Consider the following 26,002-nt stretch of genomic DNA (forward strand, 5'->3'; position numbering starts at 1 on the left):
TCGACGGCCGGCTTCCTCGGGTCTGTGAGTTTGCTGTCGAGCAGGTGCTGGCGTAGTTCTACAAAACAGTTGGTGGACAAGTGTTCCCAGGCAATGAGGTCGGTCAATTCTTCGAAGGTGGACACTTTGCTGCCCTTGATCCATCCTTCCAGCGCTCGGCTGTAAAAGTTTACGTATTCCACCCAGGTGGTGCCTGGGATCTTTCGGCAGTCCTGGAACCGCTGCCGATACATTTCGGGGGTGAGGCCGTATTTCGTGAGGAGGGCCTCCTTCATGTGGCTGTAGGATGTTTGCATGGAGGCCGGTAGATCGAGGAGGGTGTCTCGTCCTTTGCTCAGGAATCGCCCCCACAACCCGGCCCCCCAGTCCTTCTGCGGAACGCGGTGAGAGGTCATGGCTACCTCGTAGGCTTTGAACCACTGCTGAATGTCATCATTCCGATAGTACTCTTTGACCACGTCCTTAGGGATGTGGACTTTTGGTTCCCCCAGGGGTGCGGGTTCTTGGCCCCCCCCCCCCCCCGAGGGTAGAGTTCCCTCGCTCCGTGCTCTGAACTCTATTTCCTTCAAGCTGCGCTCGTGCTCCAGCCGAAGTTTCTTTTCCTCGTGTTCCCGTTGTAACTTCTTTTCCTCTAGCTCTCCTTGTACTCGGAGTTGTTCTACCGCTAGCTTTTTTTCGGCTAGCCTTATCTCGCCCTCTATTTTCAGTTTGGCCATTTCTAGTTCATGACTTCGGTCCCTTTCTCGGTCTGTGGCTTCTTCCGGGGACCAGCCCCCACCCGCTGTGTTGCCTTCCGCTTGGGGGTTACTGCTTGTCCTCAGGAAGCTCCTGCGCTCGTCCGGCCGCTCTGTCTCCTCACCGAGTTCGTCCAGTCGGGGAAGGGAGGCCCCGGACTCCACCCAGGCTTTCAGGGCTTGTTGCATGTCTTCCTTGGTGTTTAGACCAGTGGTAGCGATCTTCCGTTGTTTGCAAAATTGTTTCAGCTCCTTGTGTGTATATTCTTCTAACCGCTGTACACAAAACGTAGCGCTCGCGTCGGTTTCCGTGGTGCTCATGGTGGCTTCTTCTGTCGTCTTTGTTCGGTAGTGCATCAGCCGTTCGTTATACGATCTCTAGATTGCAGGCTCGGATCCCGTCGCTTGCCACCAGTGTTAGAAGGGCTAGCCCCAGGGAAGGACAGAATATGTGCCTGACCACCCTGCGCCCACCCTTCCGGGAGAAATAGCCGAGCACCGGTCGGAGACCCCCTTCAGGACTGGGTCTCACACCTAGGATCGTACACGCTGCTTCAGCACCAGGTAACACGGAGACACCACACCGTAGATTCTGGAATACGTATGCTTTATCTAGCAATATCAGGATCTTTATGATCCACAGGAGTATGTACAAGTAGAGCAAGGGCTCACAAAGTCTCGGTTGGGGTAGGGGTAGTGGGACAGTCTTAGGATCTGGGTCAATGCGGAGCGTATCCGGCGCACAGCTCTCAATCCTCGAGCCGGGGAATACGAGATGATCTTTGGGGTCAAGCCGGACCGGAATGTCTCTTGAGTGTGTCCGCTCTGCAGGACTCGAGTCCGGTTGTCGGAGGTCGGACAATCTTCCAGGAGCCGCGAGTCACTCAGCAGGCTCAGAGTTCTCTCAGGTGCAAGGTGAGCCGCGACCACGTCAGCAGGGCTCGGATGTCGTTAGGCAGAAGTCCGTCTCTGCCAGGTAGAGCCGCGACGCGGTCTGCAGGGCTCACCAAGGTTCCAAGAATTCCGTAGGATGTTGTGGGGATGTTCTTCAGCCGCGACCACGTCAGCAGGGCTCGTTCGTTCCAGGATTCAACTGCCGAGGGTCCCAGGGCGCCCCTTGTTATAGTTCGACTCCTCTTTGATGTCCGGAGTCCTCACGGGCAGGGGTCTTAGCGCCTGGGGGTCGTTTGTTGGGGGTTCCTGCCACGCGGCCCTTTGATCCTTTCAAAGCGGGGTCGGGAGGGATCCCAGACATGCAGCAGGCGTGGAGCCAGCCCTCAGGGTGGCCGGAGGGCGATCGAAACCATCTCTGGCCAGGTGTGAATGAAAACTACTCCTCCCTTTCCTGCTCACCAGGAGCTCTCTCTCCCCCCAGCCGGCATGGCGCGACTTGGCCGGGGTTGCACTTGGGTCGAGGCGGCCATCGGGGGTGCTGGGCCGGGTACTGGAGGCCGCGAGGCCGAGGGAATGGGAAGGGTGCCTGGTGTCGGGACGATGGAGGGGAGGACAGGGGTAACCCCGGGTTCCGGGTCAGGGAGGCTACGCTAGTCAGTGTAGTGTGGGGTGTAGAGGGTAGCCTGGTGTCGCTACCGGTCTGAATGGGCCACGCCACGAGGCCGGGTCCAACAACCCTCAACTGAGACCAAGTCAAGAACGAAATGTGCTGGATCAGGGATATTGAGCGTATATCTGTGCAACTACTAAAGGAGAAGATCAAGGCTCCGCAAAAAAATAGAAAGCTTAAGTAAGAGTGCCTCGGAATAACCCAGGGCACAATTATCACACTATGATAAGCTAATATTTTAAAACAAAGTGTCTCACCGACCATTTTTAAAAAAAAAAACCTGCATCATGAGACTTTAAAATTTTAAAAGGAAAGCTCTAAGTGGAATTAAAAGATAGAGAAAAAAAATAACTCCATTTCAATTTTTTGATATCTCTTAAAAGCATTTTGCACATGAAGCGAAATTCTCAAAATTCTATTAAATTTACAAAAAAACATGCCCCAAAAACTTTTAAACTGTTACAAGATTCCTTAGCCCAATAAACAACCAGAAAAATTCAAAAGAATTCAGACACTGAATAAAAAAAAAAAATCATCTCTATTAGACAGGAACGTGTATTCCTTGATCGCCTGCATTCACTAATCCTAGTGAGGAATTCTTCAGACTATTAGACTAACTACTGGCCCGGGTTTGTTCATAATCTCCATGATGTGCGTAATCACATCTGAAAAGGACCAGTAACAAATGCCTTCAACTAACACTAGCAGAAAAATGCATTCTAAAGTTTTTCTTTTCTGCTTGTGGTCACATTTTGTGCAGAACCTTTAAAGCAGGGGTCTCCAACCTTTTGTGTAATAAGAACTACTTTTCTTCAATTGAAATCATCATAAGCTACTATTATTAGTAGTGTTGTAATAATTACCACATCAGACAAGATAACATTAGTTACCACAATATGAAAGTTTACCAGCAGTGACCACCTTACTACATCAGGCAAAGTTGCCAGTAGTAAAGTAAAAAATCTTTGACTCATTGCCTCTATGTAGGTTATACATGCCAACCACACTGCATTGGCCCTATTACAAAGGTAATAATATCCGTAATAAGTCTTCCCACATAATTTATCACTTAAAAATCAGTGACAAACATTTTGGAAATTCAACCATTTTTCTCAAAACATCAGCTTATGAATTCTGGAAGCACACACATTTTCATCTTAAATAGACAATTTTGGCCTGCACATATGTATTCAGCCAAACAAAAAGTTCCCAATTTATTAGGCTTTGATGTACACAGGAGAGCTACTTGTGGGTTGTTGGAGAGCTACCAGTAGCTCACGAGCTACTTGTTGGAGAAGCCTGCTTTAAATGTACAACACTGTAGGGCCCAGCAGAAGCACGACAAGTAGATAGACTAAGAATTGTGAAGATATGCGGAGTTGCGACCTGTCTGCCTAAACCAAAAGGTAACATGTTTCATCTTGTTTTGTTTTATGCTTTGATGTACTTGGCGCAGACACGCACTGGTAAAGACCTATTGATTTTTTTCCATTTGTCAAGTGTCTGAACTAGAAATGCAATTTATATTTCTGTATGATATCAACGCTGTAATACATAAAAGGCTGTTACCAACGACGTTTTATTAAAACGTGCGACAACGCAAATAGAAAAAACATTTATTCAATTACGTTTAAAAAAATAGTCAAAGGTAATTGAAAGCAAGTATCAGCAAAGACCTACTCAAAGTCAAGAACCATAGTACACTTCTATGGAAGTTTAAAAGAACCAATCAGTAAAACAAAAAAAGGGTGGGGGCGAATTTAAAGAAAAGCATTGATTAATTTTGGTTAGATTCGATTTTAAGGCTGGAGGCAACATTGTTACATGTGTGCCCCTAACAACAGTCAGGTTGCCACCTTCCCACAAACTGAACATATGTACACAATATCTTACCTGCCAATGAAGTCCGAATCCAAACTCGAAACACACCTGGTGAAAACAAACAGCAATTACTTTAAAGTAAGTAAATGCATTAAACGTCAACTTCTAATCAAGAGGAAAGTTATTATTTTCGACATGACAAACCTCCTGAAGACATTATTGCAGAACATTAACAAGCATTTGATGCATCGCATGTAAACAGAAACAAATCACTAAGTATGATGAACAAAATGGAGATGTGAGATCTAATAGTATAAACTCGGGCTTTAAGGTTTTAGGTTTCACTGCGAAATTCATAAGGCTGAGTTCTTACAAAGTTTACTTGGTTGTTAGAATGGTCGTAGTTTCAGTGATGTATTTGAGAGAGGGTGCAATTAAATTCAGATGAAAAAAAATAATAAATGAAGCCACTTTTTTTTTTTTTTTAAATCTACACGCTTCCGTCTTAAAAATTGTATGAATAAACTAATTCCGTGGTAAATAAATGGCAGTTAAAATGTACACAAGTAGCTCATCAAACTCTTGCCTTGTGTTGCTCAATGCGGAGATCAAAAACACATTAGATAACAGCCCTGGGTTATTTAAGAGTATGATGCTGATGGAGCAAGGTTTCGTAAAGAAGACACTTGCTCGGATGCAATCCTCTCAAATAACGTATAATACCGTAATCAATTTGTTTGTAAATACTAATATGCTTGCCTATGTGTATTACTAACAAGTAACCCAAGTGTCACTAAAAATGGCCAACAAAAAGCAGGAACTTCACTGCGCATGCGTCTATTGCATCTACATAGTATGACGTTTTCTATGCTTGGAGGTAAAACCTTCGCAGCTGCGCAATAGTTTCTAAAATGTTCGCTTGTAACTCACATGTTAATGCGCATGCTTTGCTTAAACTAAACCTTGCAAGTTCTACTAAATTGCTAATGCGACAGATATATAGAAGTAAATGGGATTAGAGTAGTGATAAGTGGTATACAGTGAATTCATTTTTTTGTATTCTAACATGTCTTTCCCTGATTTTATTATTAGTTTGTATTTGGGCCACAGAGGGTGACTGAAATCCCTACCCCACCTGACCCGTGTGCACGCGCACTAAACCCTGCCCGGAACTATGATGACACCATTGAAACCCAGCCAAGGTCAAGCTGGCAAAAATCCCTTGGGAACTTAACCCATCGACCTGGACAGAGGAAGCAAATTTGAACAAATTATATACAATGTATTGATCATAATGTGAAATGTGGATGGGAATAAAGCTTTGGGAAAGTAAATTAAGGAGGGACACCTTGAACAATGAACCTAAAGTAAAATATTACATTTAGCATGGTGTCATAAACTCACCTCCTTACCTTGTCCAATCAGAAATAGGGGATTTCACGATATTGAAACATTTGGGGGTGGTACATGAACACAGAATAGTATAATTGAGGAAGGTTAGTTAGTTAGATGTCACAGACCAGACACTGATGCTGCCACAGACTCTGTCAGAGACGCTGTCTCAGACCCTGCAGATGCCAGAGACCCTGCTCTCGAGACCGAAAAGCTGATTGATAATCCAATCATCTAGAAGGGGAGTCACGGAAGAAAATCGAGGAGAGTAGTGCCAGAGAAGGGTGTGACGCTGGCATTGCACTTTAAAGACGTCACCTTCCCGGCTCTGAACCGGTCCTGATCCTTCGTCTCCCACCCGTCCTGGAGGACTCCACCTGACTCATCTTCAAGGAGTTGGGTTCATCTAACATCTTAGGTAAATATAATTCTGTGAAATCTGTCCTTGTACCTGCTCTCTGTTTTTTTCCCTCTTCAGGTACTGTCATCACGATATTTTAATGAGACTTGTATTGAACTAAACTTGATTTCTTTCCTGAATGATGTTAACATGTCTTTGATCGTTTGACTCACAAAATTTTGATTAGATAAAACTTTAAAACTCATTGAGTCAGTGGTTATTGGAGAAAACTCTAAATGTTATTTATTAGATTAATTGACCAGAGGAAATTTATTGACAAGGAGATTGGATTGGTAAGATTTGGGTAAAGATAACAAAATCTTGCAGGTAAAACAAAATTTACTCTGGCGGTACTACTAGCTTATTTGTATGAATGTTTAAGGGCCCATGTGAGTATATGGTGTGTGAGTAACCCAAGCTGGTAATCCGCTGGATCAGTTTTTCTTCGTAGCACAGTTATGGTTTAGAGTTCTAGTTAGTTAGGTAGAAAATATTGTGGATTGAATTATTGATTTTATGTATTAACCAAACCCGTTTGTATTCTGTTTTATGTTGTCTGAAAATTCCTGGGAATATTGAATAGTGGGTGGCGAATAGAAGCCACACTGCAGTGAGGTTACTTGTCTGGATCAAGAAGGTGCTGAAAGTTATGCAGGACTAGAAGCACTGATTTAGGGATTATTTTCTTTTGTATAAAAGTCGGAGTAATTGGTAGCAAAAGTGTTCGCTGGTGAAACTTTGGTCTTATTTCACCTAGAAAGGGTAATACTGAAGGAGTAGCAGGTTCTCTGATGCTTGAGTGAAGAGTAAGAGGAAAAAGTTTTACTCTTAGTGTGTGAAGAATAAGCGGAAAGGTTTTACTCGCTGCAAAAGAAATAGACTATTCTTTGAAGGATCAGGCAAAGTAGCAAATGTTTCGATGTTAATTAATGCAAATTGCATGTAAATTGAAGAAAATAAGTTTTTGCATTACCTTGTAAAGGAGGGGTCAGTTGCGAGTGCTGCACTGACGTTACAGAAGGCTGTGCTGGGATTGGTTGGAACAGCGGGCGTGTGACCGACGCGAAGAATTGTAAAGGAGGGGTCAGTAGTAAGGAGTGATACTGACGTCACAGAGAGCTACGCTAATATTGGCTAAACACGTAGCAGAACAGAATCTGATTGGTGAGAAGAATAAGAAGCCGCGCTGGTATTGGTCAGTTGTTAAAGTAAAAGTGAACATTTGATTAGTTGAAAAATAGAAGCCGTAATAATAATTGATAGTAGGTCTTGCATGTAGAGACACGATCCTACTTTGATAGGGAAACGTCCAGACAGAATGTACTTCGGATTTGCCCACAAAAAGTACAGAAAAGGAAGATCTCGAAAAATGTACGGACAGAAAAGGAAAATGTCATTTATGCAGAAAATTAAAAATTATTTTAAAAAGGATAAACCCACTTAAACTAGAGAAGGGATTCTTATTCCTCCCCCGAAAACGCCCGCATCTTACATGATGATAGAGAGAGGCTATCATACCTGTGTATGGTTAGAAAATTGGATAGAATATACAAGAGATGATGGAATACTAGCTTTTCCAGAGTTTGGAACATTTAATGGAAGCATCCTACATAACTTAAGTACTAGACTGAACGAATTAGAACCCAGACCCAGATTAACACAGTATGAGGCACTAGAAGAATGGGAGACTGAAGCATTTGAGCGCGATAGATCAAGAAGTGACAGAAACTTGAGCAGATTTTATCCCAAATTTCCACGGGAAACCAGAGATAGGCAGATGTACAGTGGAGGCAAGCCATGGTAACAGAAGGATTATATCCTGTATTGATAGCTGAGGAATTGCAGGAGGAAAATGCACAGAGAAAACAAAGCACTTAACAATGGCAGGTAGTGGAGACTCAGAAGATGATTATTTAGAAGATACAAGTCCTCCGCCTTATCATGAAAGATCTAATAGAACTACCCAGAGTGCCCCAATTCTAGATATACCTTTAGTTCCACAGGTAGTACATGAAAAAAACAATGGAGAGGGTACTACAAGAAAGAGAAAGGGAAGCGATAAATAAGAATAAAAGTGAATTACCCAGTTAAACACGCATCCTGAAGCTTTGACTATACCACTGACCATAGGTCCTGTTGTCCCAATGTATGGGGATAAATCAAATTGTCCTAAAACACCCGTCATGACTACTCTCATTATTGAACCTAGAAAACTTAATAATTGATGACCAAGCCAGTGAATGGGAGTCAGTGATTTCATTAATGGACTTGCCGATAAGAGGGCAAAAGAATGACACACCCAGAAGAGTTACACCAGGTTGCTCGAAAGAAGTATGAATAGAGACAGCCACAGGGACAAAGAGTGCCACAATAGTAACCCCAGAAGAAATAGAAAAATGGGCATAAGAAATAGAAAAAACAAACCTACCACCGAAAATATTCATTTTCAAATTAAGAGTTGAATTAGAAGAAATGGCAGCTGGGAATGTAGGACTGGATAGGTTAAACACCTATAGTGAGGAAGAATTGCTGTTCATTTGCAGAAGCATAACCCGAAACACAAAAATATTTCATGGAAAATTGACAAATTTGGCCTCTGAAATGGGAATAGAGATAGGGAGATCCAAGGTGTTGCAGAAACCCTATAGAGCAGATTTTTCTTATAAGATTTGGAAAACATGAATGTCAAGAAGAAAATTGCAGATTAAGGAGTTGATAACGATATTACAAAAATGGGGAGATTTAGACAGATGGAAAGTTAGATGGACAAAGAACAAGCATTGAAAATGCAATAGGTCTCGCCTTTGAATAAGTTAAAGCCATTTGCTTTGCTAATGGTATTATATAGCAAAGCAAATGGCTTTACCTTAATAAAAGCGAGACCTATTGCATTTTCAATGCTTGTTTTTCAGTGTTATCGATCCCCGAGTAACTGCAGGGTGTGCGGCTTACTACTTACTGTTTACCCGCCTTCACTCGTCGCAGCATTTGCACTCCTGCTGTATAACAGCTGCCACCCGGGGACCCGCAAGGCAGGGCTCGTGCCTCGCCTCCTCCGGGAATTCCAGTCACGCGAGTTTCACTGCAACAGGAAACTCATTGGCACGAGGGTGGGAAAATGTACCCTTTTGCATTACGGGCTTCCACGTGGGGGTGGGAGCCGTTTCCTGAAATTCATGTTTTGGCTTCGCCCTGCCCGCAGGTGAGTGTAAGCCTAATGAATTGAGTTCTGTGTCGGTGGGCGGCTGCAGAGCGTCCGGGTGAAGCAAAGCAACAGTCAGCCCTTGTAGCAAGCGTGCCTACCTGACCCGCATGTTCCGCAGTCACCATGCCTCCACGAAAGGAACCGGTAGTTTGTACGCTCATCTGTCCAAAAGCTAGTTTATTTTTTGTAAAAGTACATAACTTCATGAAGAGAAGCAAATAAGTTTTTAGGTGCCTGAACATGAGCACCTGTGCACTCTTGAATCCAAGCACGCACGGCCGGTCGCGGTCTCAGGACTGCAGAAGCCTGCTAACTGTGCGCCGCTCACGATCCTATGACAAGGAGTCCTGCTGCAGTAGAGAGGGGCAGGGGGAGTGAGCGCGGCAGCATAGTGAACGCGCGAGGGGGGGGGGAGTGAGCCCGGCAGCGTGGGAACGCGCTATTTAGAACAAGATAGCGTCGGACTGTCCACAGTCTTGTACGGACACGCGCATGCTGTCTGCTTTGGACAGATGGCGAGAGCAACCATCTTTGTCCATGCACACACGTGCACGTATGCCCATATGGCAACACATCCTGAGCCCTCTTGGTGCATCTGTCCCAGCACGCCACCGCCACTCCGAGAAGTACACCCATGTTTTTGATCTTTTTGAAGAGATTAAGCATTCTAGCAAGCAGGGTTGCCCCGGGTGGTACGAGCCGGCAGTGTTAACGTCTCCAGCCCCCTACCATCTAACCAGCCACTAAAGCTGTGCCACCTAATAATATGCCCTCAAAATCTGGGGCTCCCAGCCCTCCTCCCGCCAAGGGCATTCGCAGCGTCTACAAAGAGACCCTGTTGCGCTGACCGTCCCACATTAAATCCCTCAATAGTGAATCAAGGGTCTTAAACCAACTCCTCGGGTTCACCACTGGGAGGTTAACAAAAAAAAATTACAAGTCTTGGTAACCCCACCATCTTAGAATGCGCCGATCTGACCATCACTGTTAGCTTGAGGGAGCGCCGATATACCTGTATTCCCAGGTATTTAAAGGAGCCCGGGGTCCACTCTAAGTCTACTGGGAAGTCTAGCGGCCTGCTAAGATCAGGCCTCAGTGAGAATATACATGTTTTTTGGTATTTACGAGCAGTCCCGACAGCTCCGGGAACTCCTCTAGTATATGCATCACTATCGGGATCGTGCGAGAGCCATTACATAAATAGACCAAGATGTAGTCTGCATATAGCGAGACTATATGCTCAGTCCCGACCAGCACTATTCCAAGGTCCCCATTCTCCTGCCTAAGGAGCTCTGCCAGCGGCTCCATTGACAAGGTAAAGAGCAGTCACAACAAAGGGCACCCCTGCCTCGTTCCTCTGTAGATAGAGTATTGGGTAGACACTGTGCCACCAGTTCGCACTCTATCCCTGGGGCACGCATATAAAAGGCGGACCCATTTCAGTCATTCATCTCCCAACCCCATCCGCTCCATCACTGCTAATAAAAAGACGCACCGCAAGGAGTCAAAAGCCTTTTCCAGGTCTACAGCCATCACAACCGCATCAGGGAACGTCTCTAAACCTTGATGGTACATCACATGATATAGCCTCCTTAAATTATTGGATGTTGAACGTGAGGGGATAAACCCGTTTCGGTCCATGTGGACGAGTCTCTGCATCGTGGCAGCAGCCAGACCGCGAGCACCTTGCGGAGTATTTTAAAATCAAAGTTCAACATTGACAGCAGCCTAAAATCTGTTGTGCTCGCCACTTCCCCCTTGATTTTCAGCAAAGGGATCACCAGCGCCTCCTGGACCGATGGTGGAAAATGACCTTCTTTGAACGCCACCGCGTACATTTGCACCAGTCTCGGGGCCAAGCTATCTACGAAGGCAATATAGAATTCAGCCGGAAGGCCGTCCGGCCAGGGTGTTTTCCCTGCGCCATTGCTTTGATGGCAGATCTAATTTCTTGTAAGGCAACTGGCAACTTCACATTTTCCCTAGCAGCCTTGCCCAGGCCTCGCAAACTAATCCCTCCAGGTACCCAGTTAGCCTGTCCCTCTGTACTTCCACCAGTTTCCCGTATAGCCTATCTTAATAGTCTCTAAACGTGTTGTTGATTCGTTTCAGGAGTAGAACACCTGTCCACTAGGATCCAGGATGCTAGGAATCGGGGTTCCTCAGCCCTCTGTCCTAATCAAACAAGCCAATAGTTTCCCAGCTCTGCCACCCTCCACATGCTGCAGTTCGCCCGGGAATCCAGCATCCCTAGCCTATCCCTTGTAGTGTTATAAATGGTCTTCACGTCTTCCAAAGGTCTGAGTGTCAACCCTCGCTCCGGACTCTCCATCTAGTGATAAAATCTTGGCCTCCAGGGATTCGAGTTCCTGGTTGATTTCTTTCCTAGCTCACACCGTCTGTCCCATGCATTGCCCCGACTACCACCTTAAAGGCGTCCCATTCTATCAAAGCAAAGCTAGCCGTCCCTCGATTCTTCTCAAAGTATGTCGTTATAGCCCCGGAGAGTGTTTGTCTAAAGCTGTCGTCATCAAGTTGGGATCTAACCGCCACAGCGTTATGGGGCCCTCTCGGGGATGGGGGTGAATCGCATCAGTAGTGGGCTATGGTCCGATATGGATCTCCCCAAATACTCCGCCTCAGTCAACATCGGACCAACCTGTCTGAGCAGAGGAACATATCTAATCTAGTGTGCAGGTCATAAAGGGGGGAATAGTAGGAGTATTCTCTCTTCTGTGAGTTGTGTATTCTCCAGACATCCAGCAGCTCCCGCCCCGCAATCCAGGCCCTTGGTCATTACAGCCGCTATTGTGTCCCTTAAAGGGAGAGTGGATCTGTCCATGCTTATATCACTTTTACAGCAGTTTAGAAAAGCGAGCCAGGAAAGCTACTTGGTACTGACTTGGTGCAAAAACACTCCCCAACGTCACCTCTTTAGCCTTCAGCTTGCTTTTTACAATCACATACCTCCCATCAGGGTCCATTATTGTACGAGAAGCTTGAAACTGTACCCCGGGTCTGATCCACACAAGCACCCCCTTGCAAATGCAGAGTACCCAGTCGCGTACAATTGCCCTCGCCTTCTACGCCGCAGTCGAACAATCTCTGATTCGGTAATGTGAGCCTCCTGCAACATCACCATGTGCGTGCCTCTGCGCTCTATGGAATTAAGGATACTATACCGTTTTGAGGGAGAACCCATACCCCTAATACTTCAGGTCTGGAGTTTAAACTCCTCAGCCTGACCATGATTTCGGGCCATTACTTATAACTAACATCATTCTTCCCCTCCCCCCCGCCCCCCCACCCCAGGCACCCCCCCCATCAATGGCTGCAGTGGACCCCATGATGTGGAACGAACCCAACTGTGAAACTCCCCATCCCGTGAGCGGAATGACAACGGTTAGCTGCCCAACTTACAACAAAATATCACTCCTAGCAGAACGCAGCCTTTTCCTCCAGTGGCTGTATCTTCTGGTGAGAGGTGGAAAAGAAAAAAGGAGTCCAGCAGTTCAAAGATGGCGGAAGACCTATCTGGCCCCGCTTGTAGCACGGGGGCAATCCCCCTTCCACTACATTCAACAAGGTCCAATATTCAGTCATGGTGCCGCCGTATTGAACCACCCTGGTTGTACGTCATCTTTAAGCAATGTCATCTGCCATGCGCTGGGTCAGTTTTGGCAGCTCGATATCGTTTCCAGAACTGTCCCCAGAGTTGGACGAGCAGCTTGCCCGGTCAGAAGAAGACACCCTGACCTCGTCCTGCCCCTCGGGTGACATCAGCCGTGCAATGGCTTGCAGCGCAGCAGCTCTTTCCTGTTGTGTCGGAGAGGTGCAGTGCCCTTGTCTTCTTGGGGCGACGCTGCAGACCCCTAGCCCACGCTTCTCACCTCTCGCAGCCGGCACCTTTCCCATATGCCTCCAACCAGGTCAAGGCATCTTCTGGTGTGTTGCAGAAGTGAATAGTGGGGTCTACTATAACACGGAGCATCGCCAACACATCAAGGAGCACTGCAGCCCTGCTTCCCGGAGGGCTTCATTGACTGCTATGTAGGATGCTCTCTGTGCCTGTACTCTGGTGGTAAAGTCTGGAAAGATGGAAACGTACTGTTATCCAATGTGTATGGGCCATGGGATCTTGACTGTTGCAATATGGCATCCCTGTCACTATAATGGAGGAGCCTGGGCGCCACCGGTCGCGGAGGCCACCCCGGGGCTCGTCCCGGCACTCTGCGCACCCTCTCCAGCGCAAAAAAAATAGATTTAGTGCGGCAGCCGGTATCACCTTCTTAAGTCGCTTTGAAGAAAGACACCATGTCTGACGCTTGCTCTCCGGGATCCCAACTACTCGGGACGTTATTGCTCCCATTTCTTCCTTCGGCATCTTCCGCTCTCTGCTCAAGCTCAGTCACTCTTGAGGTAAGCTCATCCAAACGAACTGAACCCTGCTTATAGTTCGGTGCTAGCTCCGTAAGAGTTCTCGGCTTCCGTGACCCTGTTGGCTAGTTTAGTGATCTGCCCGCAGGAGTCCCAGCCCGACCGACACAGCCCCTATATCTTGCTGTAGTGCCGTTTTGGTGTCGGAGATCGCTGCCAGTATCTTATCCAAGTGGAGATGTAAAGAGAGGTCTTTATCTGCAGTAGTTCATTTATCATGTCCGCTGTGCTGGGGCAAGGTTCCCGGGTGCTGGGTTGGGCGTTTCCATTTTTGGTCTACTGGCACACCATTTCACTCACCGGGTATCTGGCTCCAGCGTCGCCCCACCAACAGGCGGCCTCCCACTTGGACCCTGCATGAGATTTTAGCACCTTCAGTGATCCGGGCGCAAGCTGCCTACACCTTTCCAAGCTCCCCAGGAGACCCAGAGCTCCGCACTAGGAAGAGACCGGCAGAGTGTACTCCCGTCACCCCCAGTGCCACCTCAATCCAAATGCAAACAGGGTGGTAGCATCTACTTCAGGAGCCCGGGGAACAATACCAATAGTACAGCCTGCGGCTCCATGCACCCTGTGAATCCAGGCCGAGGGACCCTCGTGAGGGCTAGAATCTCCTGGTTCTCAAGTTCAGCTGCCCTGGGCCTCCGGGCACCAACCTGCGTCGCTGCCTTATTCAATCAGGCATCTCAACTCCCACGGGCCCTCCTTCTCCGATTGCATCACCGGGCCGTGAGACGTCCAGGCATGGGTCGTCTCGTCATGCATCTTGCCTCCAGGGGCCTGTCTACAGAGGCAAAGTCCCAGCCCAGAATAAAGCAGCCAGTCTCCGACCTTCGGGTTCGCTTATCTGTTCCCTCGCCAGCTCCCACATCAGTATCAGGACACCCAACCCCTTTCTTGAAGTTTCTTTTCTTTTCAGGGCCTCGCTATTTGTAGGCTCTAGACGACCGGTGCTGCGCTGCTGTGTTTTAGGCCACCGATCGCTATCCTCACCTCCGGCATCGAGTCCGACCCTTCTACTCTTCCCCACTGTTGAGTGGGAGCCAGCCCGTCTGAGGCCGCACTCGCTCCGCCTCCACAGATCCGCTCGTCCGTGACCTAGGCCCACTCGGGGTGTAGGCCGCGACAGGTTGGTGTTCTCGGCCGCTCTAAACCCAGGCGGTTCTCTTCTCCTCAGTGACAGACAGGCCATCACTCTCACCGCTGTGATCTCGCTACTTTGCAATGTTGCCGGACTACGCTGGTTCGTGAGTCAGAGGCCCCACTCCTGCAATGGCCTTAGTCTCTCCGGCCCCAGTCCAACACAGGCGATCTTCAGTCGCCAGTTCCACAGCTCTCCGAGCCTTAGTTATGGGTTTTTCGGATGGCGGGAAGCAGCCCGTCCATTTGTTTGCCGAATGCCGGACAGTAGGGATGCCACCCCTCCAATTTCAGCAAGATTAGTATGGGACCACGACGGAGCCTCGCAATTATGCGGCCGCCATGATCGTGGTCCAAGCCACGCTCTCCAGCCAGTTGACTGACTTCAATCATTAATCACAAACAATCTTGAGTTATGTGCTCAAAGATCACTCCCAATCATTCCTGACCATTTAAGGAGGTCATTTGTTTGCTGAATCTTCTTCTATTTCATTCTCGCCACTATCTTGATGTGCTATTTGTCCTCATGATGACAGTGAAATTTATGGTGAATTGGAGGCCGAGCTCCTACCCTTTGAAGGAATTCCCCTCATATGGATGGGGAATTTAAATTGTGTCCTGGACAGCCAGGTGTAGACATCTGGAAGAACATACACTCTGCTATACACCATCTCACAGGGCTTATATCCACCTAGATTGCTTCCAAATGACAGATCGTTGAACGTCCAAGAAGTGAAATACCAAAAGCATTTCTTATCAAATCACGCCCCTTGCTGACAGAATGTGGTTTGAGGATATGCATAACAGGCCTCCCGCTGACGAGGTCACAGCCAGAGTCACTGGGTGACACTGAAAATTAGGAAGACACCAACTGGAACTCTGCGGGTGATAGTTACGGGTGAAAGCCTCAGTTCGACCAATGGTACTAGGAAACCAGCATTTACAATGCAATGGTCTCGGCATTGTTAAAGTTGGAGCTATTGGCATTGCTCATGACATTTTTGTTTATGTTTTTGTTTTTAAAACATTTAAAGAAACGGCATTGTTATTTACAATGTCAATAGCTTAATCTCTCTCAAATGTGAGACCTATTGCATTTGCACCCACACACAGAGCCACACACACAAAGCCACCCACACACACAGAGCAACCCACACACAAATAGAGCCACCCACACAGAGCCTTAGATGTTCGGAACCCCGAATCCGAAAAAGACGGGGCTTGAATTGACAGACAAAGCTCTTCTCCAATTGCTGACCAGCATTTAAGAGGCCAGCCAATGGAGAAGAGGGGCGGGTTCAAGCACCACTGCTGGACAACATAAAATCTCGCCAGCGAGACTGCGCAAGCGCAGCCTTCGCTAGCCGAGACCTAAAAAGGGGCAGAGTTACCAGGAGACGCATGCTTCAGAAATTATGGGTTCCGGTCCTGAGCATTTATGTTTACAAACCAGTGCATTCTGGGAGTTGTGGTTTTGATGTCAGTTGAAGCATCACCTGAAGACAAATATTTGGTTATTTTTTTAAAAAAAAGGTAAATACTGGCAAAACGCAGTCCCTGTGACCTTGAATCACATGGCAGCCGTAAACATGAGCGCATGTCATGATTTTAGGGGCCACCAGCACGCAAGTTTGTTCACTTTCATTTCCATTTGTTTAGCATTTTGTGCTAAATTAGAGCCCTTTCTTCCTCTTTTTATTTGCAGTTTTAATATAGCTCGAACTCAACCAGAAGGTATGGGAGCGCTTTAAACGAGCACCACCTACATTACACATTCATTTTAGGTAGGCACGGGGAGATTAAGGGATTTGCCCAAAATCACAGGGTGTTGAGAACTTGAGATGACACTGAGACTAGAACCTGATTTAACGAGCTTTTCAATCGGAGTGGCAATGTCGTTGCGCTATCACCTAAATTGTTGATCGTTCTCGGTTAATTAGGATGGTAAAGTATTAAAATCTCGGCTGGGTGTTATGAAGTCTGCTCTGTATTTTTTGTGACTGTCTTGTGACCTCTCTAGCATTTAGTTTGGAAGTTGTTGGCTAATCTATTAGTGTAAATTCTCAGTAACCCGGCATTTCCTGCACGTTGCTCCTGTTGTGCCGCCTGCCATCTAGCAGGTGGAGACACAGCCCCTCCAAATACACTGGGAGAAAAGTCAGGCTGGAACGAGACAGTGATGTGTTGGGCCAGCTGGGAGAAAAAGCATCGGGTAAAATAAAAAAAAAGAGAAAACACCGAACAAAGAAAGAAGGGAGGAAACTAGGAAACACAGCAATTTTGGGAGCAGCCAAGTGAAGGAAGGAGCCCCCCCAAGAGAGGCTGTAAGACATCCTGGAAGGAAGACTGCAGAGCGGGGGTACGAGCAGGAGGGGGTAGGAGTCTTAGCGCCTGGCTGGGGAGCACCAGACCCCCTGGAAGCAGACTGCCCCTTTCAACATCTGCGCCGTTTGCGTTGGAAGTGGCCCTGCGTGCATGTACTGCGGGGTCAAGGGTACGCAGTGATTTGTGGGCGCGGTGCTGCCCCCCCCCCCGTGCACGGACTGCTGGGAAGTAGCGGATCCCGGAGTGAGGGGGCGGAGAGGCGGGAGCCACGGAGGCCGGCGGGAGAACCCCGGGGGAGATGGGGTGAGTGCGAGCGCTGGGGGTGCAGCGCAAGAAGTGCCGGTGTTAGAGAAGCTCCATGCTGCATGGGGGCCGGGGGGGGGGGGGGCTCATGTGCTCGGCTTAAAAAGTGCCGGTGGCCAGAGCCCCGGCGGAGGTGGGGTGCCTGTGCCAGATGTAAGAGGACTGGGGGGGGGGGGTCGCATGGGGTCCAAGAGTGCCCAATCTGTTCAGTTTAAGTGCCAGGGAGCAGAGTACATCCCAGCAAGAGACACAAACAAGCGCAGCCTTCGCTAGCCGAGACCTAAATAAACACGAGAACGTCCCTGTACAAAAAAAAAAAAAAACACGCCCACCAGTGTAAAAGGGATGGGGCTTAAAAAAGAGAAAGAAGCGAAAAAACACACCCCCAAATCCGGAAAAGACGGGGCTTGAATTGACAGACAAAGCTCTTCTCCAATGGCTGACCAGCATTTAAGAGGCCAGCCAGTGGAGAAGAGGGGCGGGTTCAAGCCCCACTACTGGAAAACATAAAAACTCGCCAGCGAGACTGCGCAAGCGCAGCCTTCGCTAGCTGAGACCTAAAAAGCTGGAGAGTGAGCTGGGAGAGGAAATCCTTACTAAATTACAACAGCAAATCGGTGGAACGGGAGGCGCAGGGCCGGGTGGCGACCACCTGATACAGACTGGATTGTCACGTGCAAAGAGATTACAGACAACGGCTGCGCAGGGAGGAAGAAAGGTCGGTAAGCATGCTGGCCTTGTTGCTCAAACGCAAAAGGCCCCTACCATCAGTTCTCTCTTAATCGGTCCGGGGGCAGAATAGCAGTGGGGCAAGCAGCAATAAAATCCCTACTGCTAGACCACCTGGCGGAGGTCTACGTTCAGCCGGCGGGCAACGGGGCACATGAAGTGGCATTTTTCATATACGAGGTCGAGATCCCCATCTGATGCAGGCCCAGACAGATGGCCTAGATGCTGATATACAGCTAGGAGAGCCGAAGGAGGCTCTTCGGGACATGGCCTGCAGTAAGTGCCTGGGACCCTATGGTCCCCCATTGAGTGTTTTCAGGCATACTCCACATCCTTACCCTGCTGGAGACCGTCCATGAAGCACGAACCAATGGTGTCTTACCAGCCCATATGCAGGAGGCCCTAATAATCATGCTCTTAAAACCTGGCAAGGGCCCAACGGCCCCCGACTCATGCCGGCCAGTGTCCATGCTAAAGGTGGACGCCAAGCTTCTTGCCAAAGTACTGGCAATATGTTTGGGCCGTGTGCTCACACATCTGGAGCACGGGTATCAGTGCAGCTATATGCCAGGAAGAGGCACCCACATGAACCTGCAGAGACAGTCACACGTGACGCATGAAACCCAGGACAAGGGGGTGGCGCTGGTTGCCTTAGTTTTCGAAAAGGTGTTTGATACCCTATCCAGGGAACATCTATGAGAAGTCGTGAGGCGGATGGGTATGGGCATGGCTTTTCTGGCATGGGTCCAACTTCAATATCAGGCACCCAGAATGAGGGTGCGCACCATAGAAATAGTGTAGGACGCATTCAACATTGAGAGGGGAACTAGGCAAGGATGCCCACTGTCCCTGTTCCTTTTCGTGATCGCAATATAGAGCAATTGGAGATACTGAGGGGCTGGGTAGGCAAGTGGGTGACGTGACACATTGTGTCAATGTATGCGGATTACAGCCCGATATAAGTGACATGTCCAGGTCGCTCTCTGCCTCACCGCCTGCAGCGTATTGCTAACTTTGTGAGGGAGGGGGGGTGTCGGGCCTTTCATGTTAAATCACCACAAGCCAGTGCTTTTCCACCGGACGTCCTTGGCTGACAGAGCGGAGTCTAGTCTCCAAGCTAGATTGGTTTGTTGTGGGAGATGTAACAGTTAGGGTTTTGGAAGGCCATGTGGTCTCTGTACAGTTTTGTGCGGGGTGTCAATAAATAAAATGTTATCACTACCCCGATGCCTCTATGCAGAACTCGTCCTACCGAACTCTTTATTTAGGAGGCTGGATAGATTATTGGTGTCCCAGGCATCAACGGGTAAAAAAAGTGGAGCCCGGGTCTGGCTAGAGATCCTAAAGCTGGACATGACTGAGGATGGACTGGGCATCCTGGAACTTAAGTTATACTACATGGCAGAGTTACTCCAACATGTGGCATTGTGGTGAGATGACGACCCCAATTGGGAAAAGTAGTTACTGAAGGTGGAGACTGTTGCAGACACCTCCCCAGGTTGCCTATGAGAGGCTGAAGATCACCGGCGGGTACTCCCTTTATAGTCTGATAGGTTACACAAGCCTAGGAAGAGACAGTCGCTCACGTTCTGAAACAGGCGTCCTATGCTAAGTTGCTTCCCATTTGATGGCTGTGCTCATTACTCGGCATCCAAAATTCTAAGCATGTTACACGCTGGATGGAAGGCAGATGTCAAAGAGCAGGAGTCCAATTTCTAAAATATACTTTGACAATGAAGGAGGCAGGAGAGCATTAGAGCTTAGGTCAAATTTCAACAATACGCCAGTAGTATGTCCCGCATGACCAGCGAGCTGTGGGCGACCTTCCAAGCTGAACCTAGAGAATCAAACGTTCTGAGGGTGCTGTTGGACCCTGCATCCCCCAAGGTTATCATCTCTCGGCTATATACTGCCCTAAAAACATCCACGTGGGATAGATGGGACGGGTATCTGGAAGGCTCCCCCTCAGACGGAGAGTGGAGGCATGCCCAGTCACAGGAAGTGGCCAGCAAAGCCAGGTTTAAACTGGCACCATTTTTTTTTACTTACACAGAGCGTACCTGACGAAGCACCACCTACATAGTGTGTACCCAACACGCTCTGCTGGGTGAACGAGATGCAGGGTTTCCCCAGCTGGCTTTGCCCGCATTACATGGACGTGCCAGAGAATTGGACTGTTTCGGAAGGAAATAGTGTGGAAACTCCAGAGGGTGACTAGTATAAAGGCTGAACTAACAACACTGCTTACTGGGACTGTTGCCACTCCCAAAAAAGGGTAGCAAGACGCGATACAAGTTTGCCCAGATGGGACTGCTACTTGCCAGAAGGCCTACTGCAATTCACTGGACGAGCCCAGCCCCACTTGTAGGGAATAAGTGGAAGGCTGATTTATTGGACTAGGCAGTAGCCGAGGAATGTCAGCTCTGGAGAATCAGCACGGAAGAGAATGAGGAAAGAGATACCTAGAGCTCTGGGGCAAAATGGTAGATCTTCTGGGCACCAATGGTAAAGAAGTGGAATAAAGTTCTACCCAGACTCTCCACTGCCCGCAGACACGATGGGCCCCAGGACGGCTGGGTCTCCATTGCCACCCGCTGACCCAAAGGCATTCCGGCACCCCCCTGCATCAGCCAACTGACTAACTATTGAGTAGACCTGTGGTCGCCCTCTTCACTCTCCTGCCCCTGGGCCCTATGGCTAGACAGTCGGTCTGTTATGGGCGTATATGTGGTAATATGAGTGTGAATGTGTGATGCGTCCATGTTTTTTTTGCGCTTGCCCCACCACCCCTCACAAAGTCAGCTAGCCTCTCTGTAGGGGACACATCCACATTTCATAAAAAGAAAGACTTTGCTGCTGCTGGCTACCATGCCGTAACCGGGAACCTTTTGCTCGCATGATTTCGAGCTGGGTTCAGACTTGATTTAACCTCACTGTGAGATGAATACCCGGGCAATACTACTACATACCATAAGGACCTCTTGTGAATACTCTACATTACTATTCAAGCCTTGATGAAGTTCCTTATGCACAAGAAACAAAACGCCTTGGCTGAGTGACTATTTCAACTCAAGTTTGAATAAAGAAGATTGATGGACTAAATGCATTATCCTGACTACATTACTGGTGCACCTTCCATTCTAAAGTATCTCCTATGAGTTGGTAGCTTCACCCTTTTTTCAAGGAGATGCCCTCGGCCCCAATGCTAGGAAGGAAAATGAGCCCCGTATCCTTCATTTAAAAAAAAAAAATAGTCAATTCTGATCCGGTGGGCACCTCAGAACCAAGGACCCAAGATGCTGCTCCACCTGCTTCACTAAAGATAACTACTGCCTTGCGAAGCGGGCTGTCTCCTCCGCACTTCATTAAAAACATGGGCTCCCATCTTGCCAACCCATCACTGGTGTCTCTCCAATACTCAAAGTAAGGCGTCTCCACTGTTTCAAGTTTCCCATCTCCTGATCCATTGCTACGAGGTCAAAAACAAGTGTGTACTGGTCCCTAATGCAAGTAAGGGAAGAATAGCCAAGTAGCAATAATTGGGGTTTAGAAAGCACCTCATAACGCTACGCTGTGGTGTGCCACTGCACCTGTAGCACCAATGATACTTACAGTTCTGCGAAGCAGGCTATCTTCTCTGCCCACTCCACTGGTCCATCACTTTTAGATCGGAGGCACAAAGAAGCCTTTCTGCTCCTTTTTGTTAGAGGAAAAAGGCCCACACACCTCCCATTACCTCTCTACTTGGACTCTGTACTGTACACAGCATGTGTGACCCTGGACCTAATACTAGGGCCCCGACTTCCTTTTTTCCTACTAAGACCATCATAACTGGGGTGCACTGGCCTCTCACACCTGTAGCCTCTGTGTTGGAACTCAAACTGCACTACTGGCCCTTAAAAACAAATGAAAATACCCCCATATATCACCCCCCCCCGTTCCGTAGGGGCATCTCTCTGAGAGAGTAGTCTCTGTCCATCTGTAAACAAAGCAAGCATTAGCAAAGCCAAAATATCTCACCTATGTGAGAGCTATTGACTTTGCCAATGTCTTTTAGCCATGTTGTACAGTAGTATGGCTGCAGTTCAGCAAGCCTAAACGTTAATGGCACGGCGTAGAGCAGAGTGGCATAGAGGAGAGTAGGGTGGCATAGAGGAAAATTAAGTGGAGCAAAGTGGCAAACAGCAGAGTGAACGGGTATCTGAGCTGATAGAGCACACGGCTACTCAGAGGGTCTTGCCGCTGCAAGGAGAAACCAATCGCGGAATAAGATCAGAGCGAACTAAACAAACTAAGAATCGCTGTGTGGAGCAAGGAGATAAAGACCCGGGTGGCAGGTCCTACTTTGTGAGGCCAGGAGGGGATTGCGCTTAATAGAAGTAGCACAAGCCTGCTAGACACTAGTAAACAGTCTGAAAGAGCCGGAAACTGAGTCCCATACACCGTCACCCCCTCTTCCTTTACAACATCAAGCTTATATGGGTAGACTGCAAAACAAATTTCCCATCCATTCTCAATCCGACCACTGCAGGCCAGTTGTGAGAAGTCCCAAAACCCACAGAGTTCTGGGAAAACATATGGAGTAATGACTAATCACCCAGTACCACGTGACTCTTCGGGGTTTTTGGGGTGCGACTTATTGGGGGGAGGGGAGTTGAAGGATGTTGAGACTTTTATAATAGATTTTGAATCTCTTATTTCTTAATTGGCAATGTTTTTATATGATTATTACCATTGGATGATTGCAAACTTAAATTGTAATGGTAAAGTATTGATAATGATAAACTTTTTGATAAAATCTGTTTAAAAAAATAATAAAATCAAGAGCGAACTAGTGGGTTTTTAACATTATACAATATCATTTAAGTGTTTCTCACCTTCCCAAAAACAAGAGCAACTTATTTCGCGATCAGCGTCGCCCTTCCCTATTGTCCACTCCCCCACCCCCCAATCGCCCTCAATGAAAGAAAACACTCTGCCTGTCCAATCAGAGACAGGAGCCATGAGCTTGACTAGACAGCATTGGTAAGACAGGCATGTAAGCCACAGATTGTATATCCTCTGTGAAGACTACTGATTAGGTTAGCCATCAGCTGCTCCTGACACAAGTTATTGTGTCTTGATGAAACACTCATGGGAGTGGGCATGTTACAGTTACTATTAACCCAAAACCAGATACTCAGAAGAGCATACAGATTGCTTCTTCAGAGAACACACCAAAAAAAAAATCACGGGGGCTCAGCTAAACTGCCCTGGGTTGAGATACATTTGCACACTTTTCAAAGTTGGAGAATAATTGCCTGTCATTTCCACAAAACACTATGCCAGAAACTGTGAGGTGTTGTCACTGACATTTTTACAGCTAGAAAAGGGCAAGCTACAACTCACTTTGGGAAATCACACATTTACTAAATCAGACTTCAGTTGAGATGATAAACAACTAGACTTCAACTTGACAGCTGAGATGTATACAACATAAGAGTCTCCAGCGGTTGATATGTCAGGCTAGGTAAAACCTGAATCCTGGTAGGCTATCAATTAATTACTATGCAGCTCTGTCATTTTAAAAGTCCTTCAAAAGGGCCTATACAGACATGGCATCACCCACATCACACCAAAAATAGCAAAAGAGATCCACAAGACAAAGTGTGGCAGGCCTGTATCCTGTCATTCGGCATTGAGGCAGATCTCGCATAAAGAGAGCATGCACATTTTAGGACTGTTACGCCTGCTGGGAACCTCTGGCACTGTTCTGTGCCATCACGTGATCATCACCAAGCTTTATGGTGAAGGAACCTGTTGATGCTCATCAAGCTACTCTAGCGGAAAATGTACTCTGTAGTGTCATTACAGGAAATGCAGGCGATGGGCTCCCATCACCACAGGTGCCATGGTAGTATGGACTGCGAGGGTTTTGGAGAGGATTTCTGCCAGGGCCTGATCCACAGTAGTCCAACCCAGCCAGGATGAGAACCATAGCAAAAGAATCTTCACCAGAAGGGAACCTGTGCAGTCTCACCTTTGACACCTCTGGGGTCCAATCCACATCTAGGATCTGAGGGAAAAAACAAAAAAGGGTGGCCCTCTATCCAAGAGAACAGACACAGTGGACCATTATTCCTACTGATAGTATGTGATGTTTTTTTTTCTCTTTGTTTCTTTACTGGTATACAACAAACCAATAGAGGTCATGTGGAAACTTTAGGGGTAGCATACGTTCATAGGAAACAGCAACATTCTAAGCCCCGGCTTTGATCACTGGCTTATCCAATAAATACTGCAGGGCTACTGTATGGAGTATAAGCTTCACACTAGGCAAACGTGTACTACAAGCACTCTTTCAATAAAGTGTACACTTTTTGCCCATGAAAAGCTTGTAGAAAGGAAGTTCAATATGGGAGAGCGCCTAAGCCAGTCTTTCAGTGGTGCTTCTAAAATATGTGCCGCCAGACCCTAAATAGGACTGTTTTCTCGAAAGAGGACTATGTGAGATCCTACAAAAAAAATCACTGATCAAAATGAAATCGGATCATTTGTCTGCAGGGAACATTAACTCGCTGAGCCACCGTGCCTGTTCGAAGGAGTTGTGTTTGATGACAAAACTGTGCAGTGATTTCTCAATATCAGCAAATGTAATAAATTGTAGAATTATTTTGCCTCAGTTTCCAAATGTGTGTTTTTATTGTGCAGAAGAGGGGAATGAGACACTATCGAAAAGTAGACCATATACATTTTGATAATTCCCTGCAAAAAATATTCTTATCCATTCATACAGTGAAGAAACTAAACACTGCATGCAAAAGTGTCCCAGATACCATGGCAAAACAGTCAACCCATAAGAACAAAGCCAATGTCTGTTGTCAGCCTAAGAAATGTCTTCACTTCAGAACTTTTAAAGTAGTTTTCTCTAATTGAGATATACAGGATGACGACTTTCTTTAGTGAACTACTTTAAAACTTGACATGGACGACTTTAGAGGCTCGAGAGATGCACCAACAGTCAAAAGCACCTGGTACAGAATAAGCTTTATCAGCACATTTGCAGTAGTATCAGTACAATATTTACAAGCTAGAACAACGATCCAGGTGAAGCAGTTAATACCACCAGGTTTCTATACCTTGGTAAGATGTGATCAAGAGTAGGCCTCTTATGCTTAGCATAAAATCCAATACATGCGCATCCAGTTCTTTATTGTATTAATGCACAAGATTAAAAAGGTTAACTAAACAAGCATTGGCATAACCAATAGGTCTTGCTTTTGGGACCTTATAAGTATTTAGTTATGCAGCACAATATCCTTGGTGCAACAACATTAACTGTTGCATGGTTAAACACTTATGAGGTCCCAAAGGCGAGACCTATTGGCTATGCCAATGCATTTTTCTTTTTTTGAAGGACAAGCAGTGCTATCAGGCTCCGGCTGCCACTTAGATGGAGAGAGAGAGGAAAGAGAGAGAGGAAAGAGAGAGAGGAAAGAGAGAGAGGAAAGAGAGAGAGACAGAGAGGGGTGGGTAGAGAGAGAGGTAGAGAGAGAGAGAGAGAGAGAGGTAGAGAGAGAGAGAGAGAGGTAGAGAGAGAGAGAGAGAGAGAGAGGTAGAGAGAGAGGTAGAGAGAGAGTAGAGAGAGGTAGAGAGAGAGGTAGAGAGAGAGGTAGAGAGAGAGGTAGAGAGAGAGGTAGAGAGAGAGGTAGAGAGAGAGGTAGAGAGAGAGGTAGAGAGAGAGGTAGAGAGAGAGGTAGAGAGAGAGGTAGAGAGAGAGAGGTAGAGAGAGAGAGGTAGAGAGAGAGAGGGGGAGAGAGAGAGGGCGAGAGAGGTAGAGAGAGAGGTAGAGAGAGAGAGGTAGAGAGAGAGAGAGAGAGAGGTAGAGAGAGAGAGAGGTGGAGAGAGAGAGAGAGGTAGAGAGAGAGGTAGAGAGAGAGAGAGAGAGAGAGAGAGAGAGAGAGAGAGAGAGA

General features: G+C 47.3%; 1 protein-coding gene across 1 annotated transcript in view; it reads right to left on the reverse strand.

Annotated features, from left to right (window-relative positions):
* The window catches only part of LOC146831408 (desmoglein-2-like), a 410,122-nt gene that overhangs the window by 331,764 nt on the left and 52,356 nt on the right, over positions 1-26,002 (reverse strand). The window contains exon 2 of the mRNA XM_085605709.1: positions 4,192-4,227. Within this exon, the coding sequence (XP_085461835.1) occupies positions 4,192-4,227 (36 nt within the window). The remainder of the gene's footprint in view (positions 1-4,191; positions 4,228-26,002) is intronic.

Source organism: Triturus cristatus, chromosome 5_1, assembly GCF_964204655.1.
Source record: "Triturus cristatus chromosome 5_1, aTriCri1.1, whole genome shotgun sequence".
Taxonomy (NCBI): domain Eukaryota; kingdom Metazoa; phylum Chordata; class Amphibia; order Caudata; family Salamandridae; genus Triturus; species Triturus cristatus.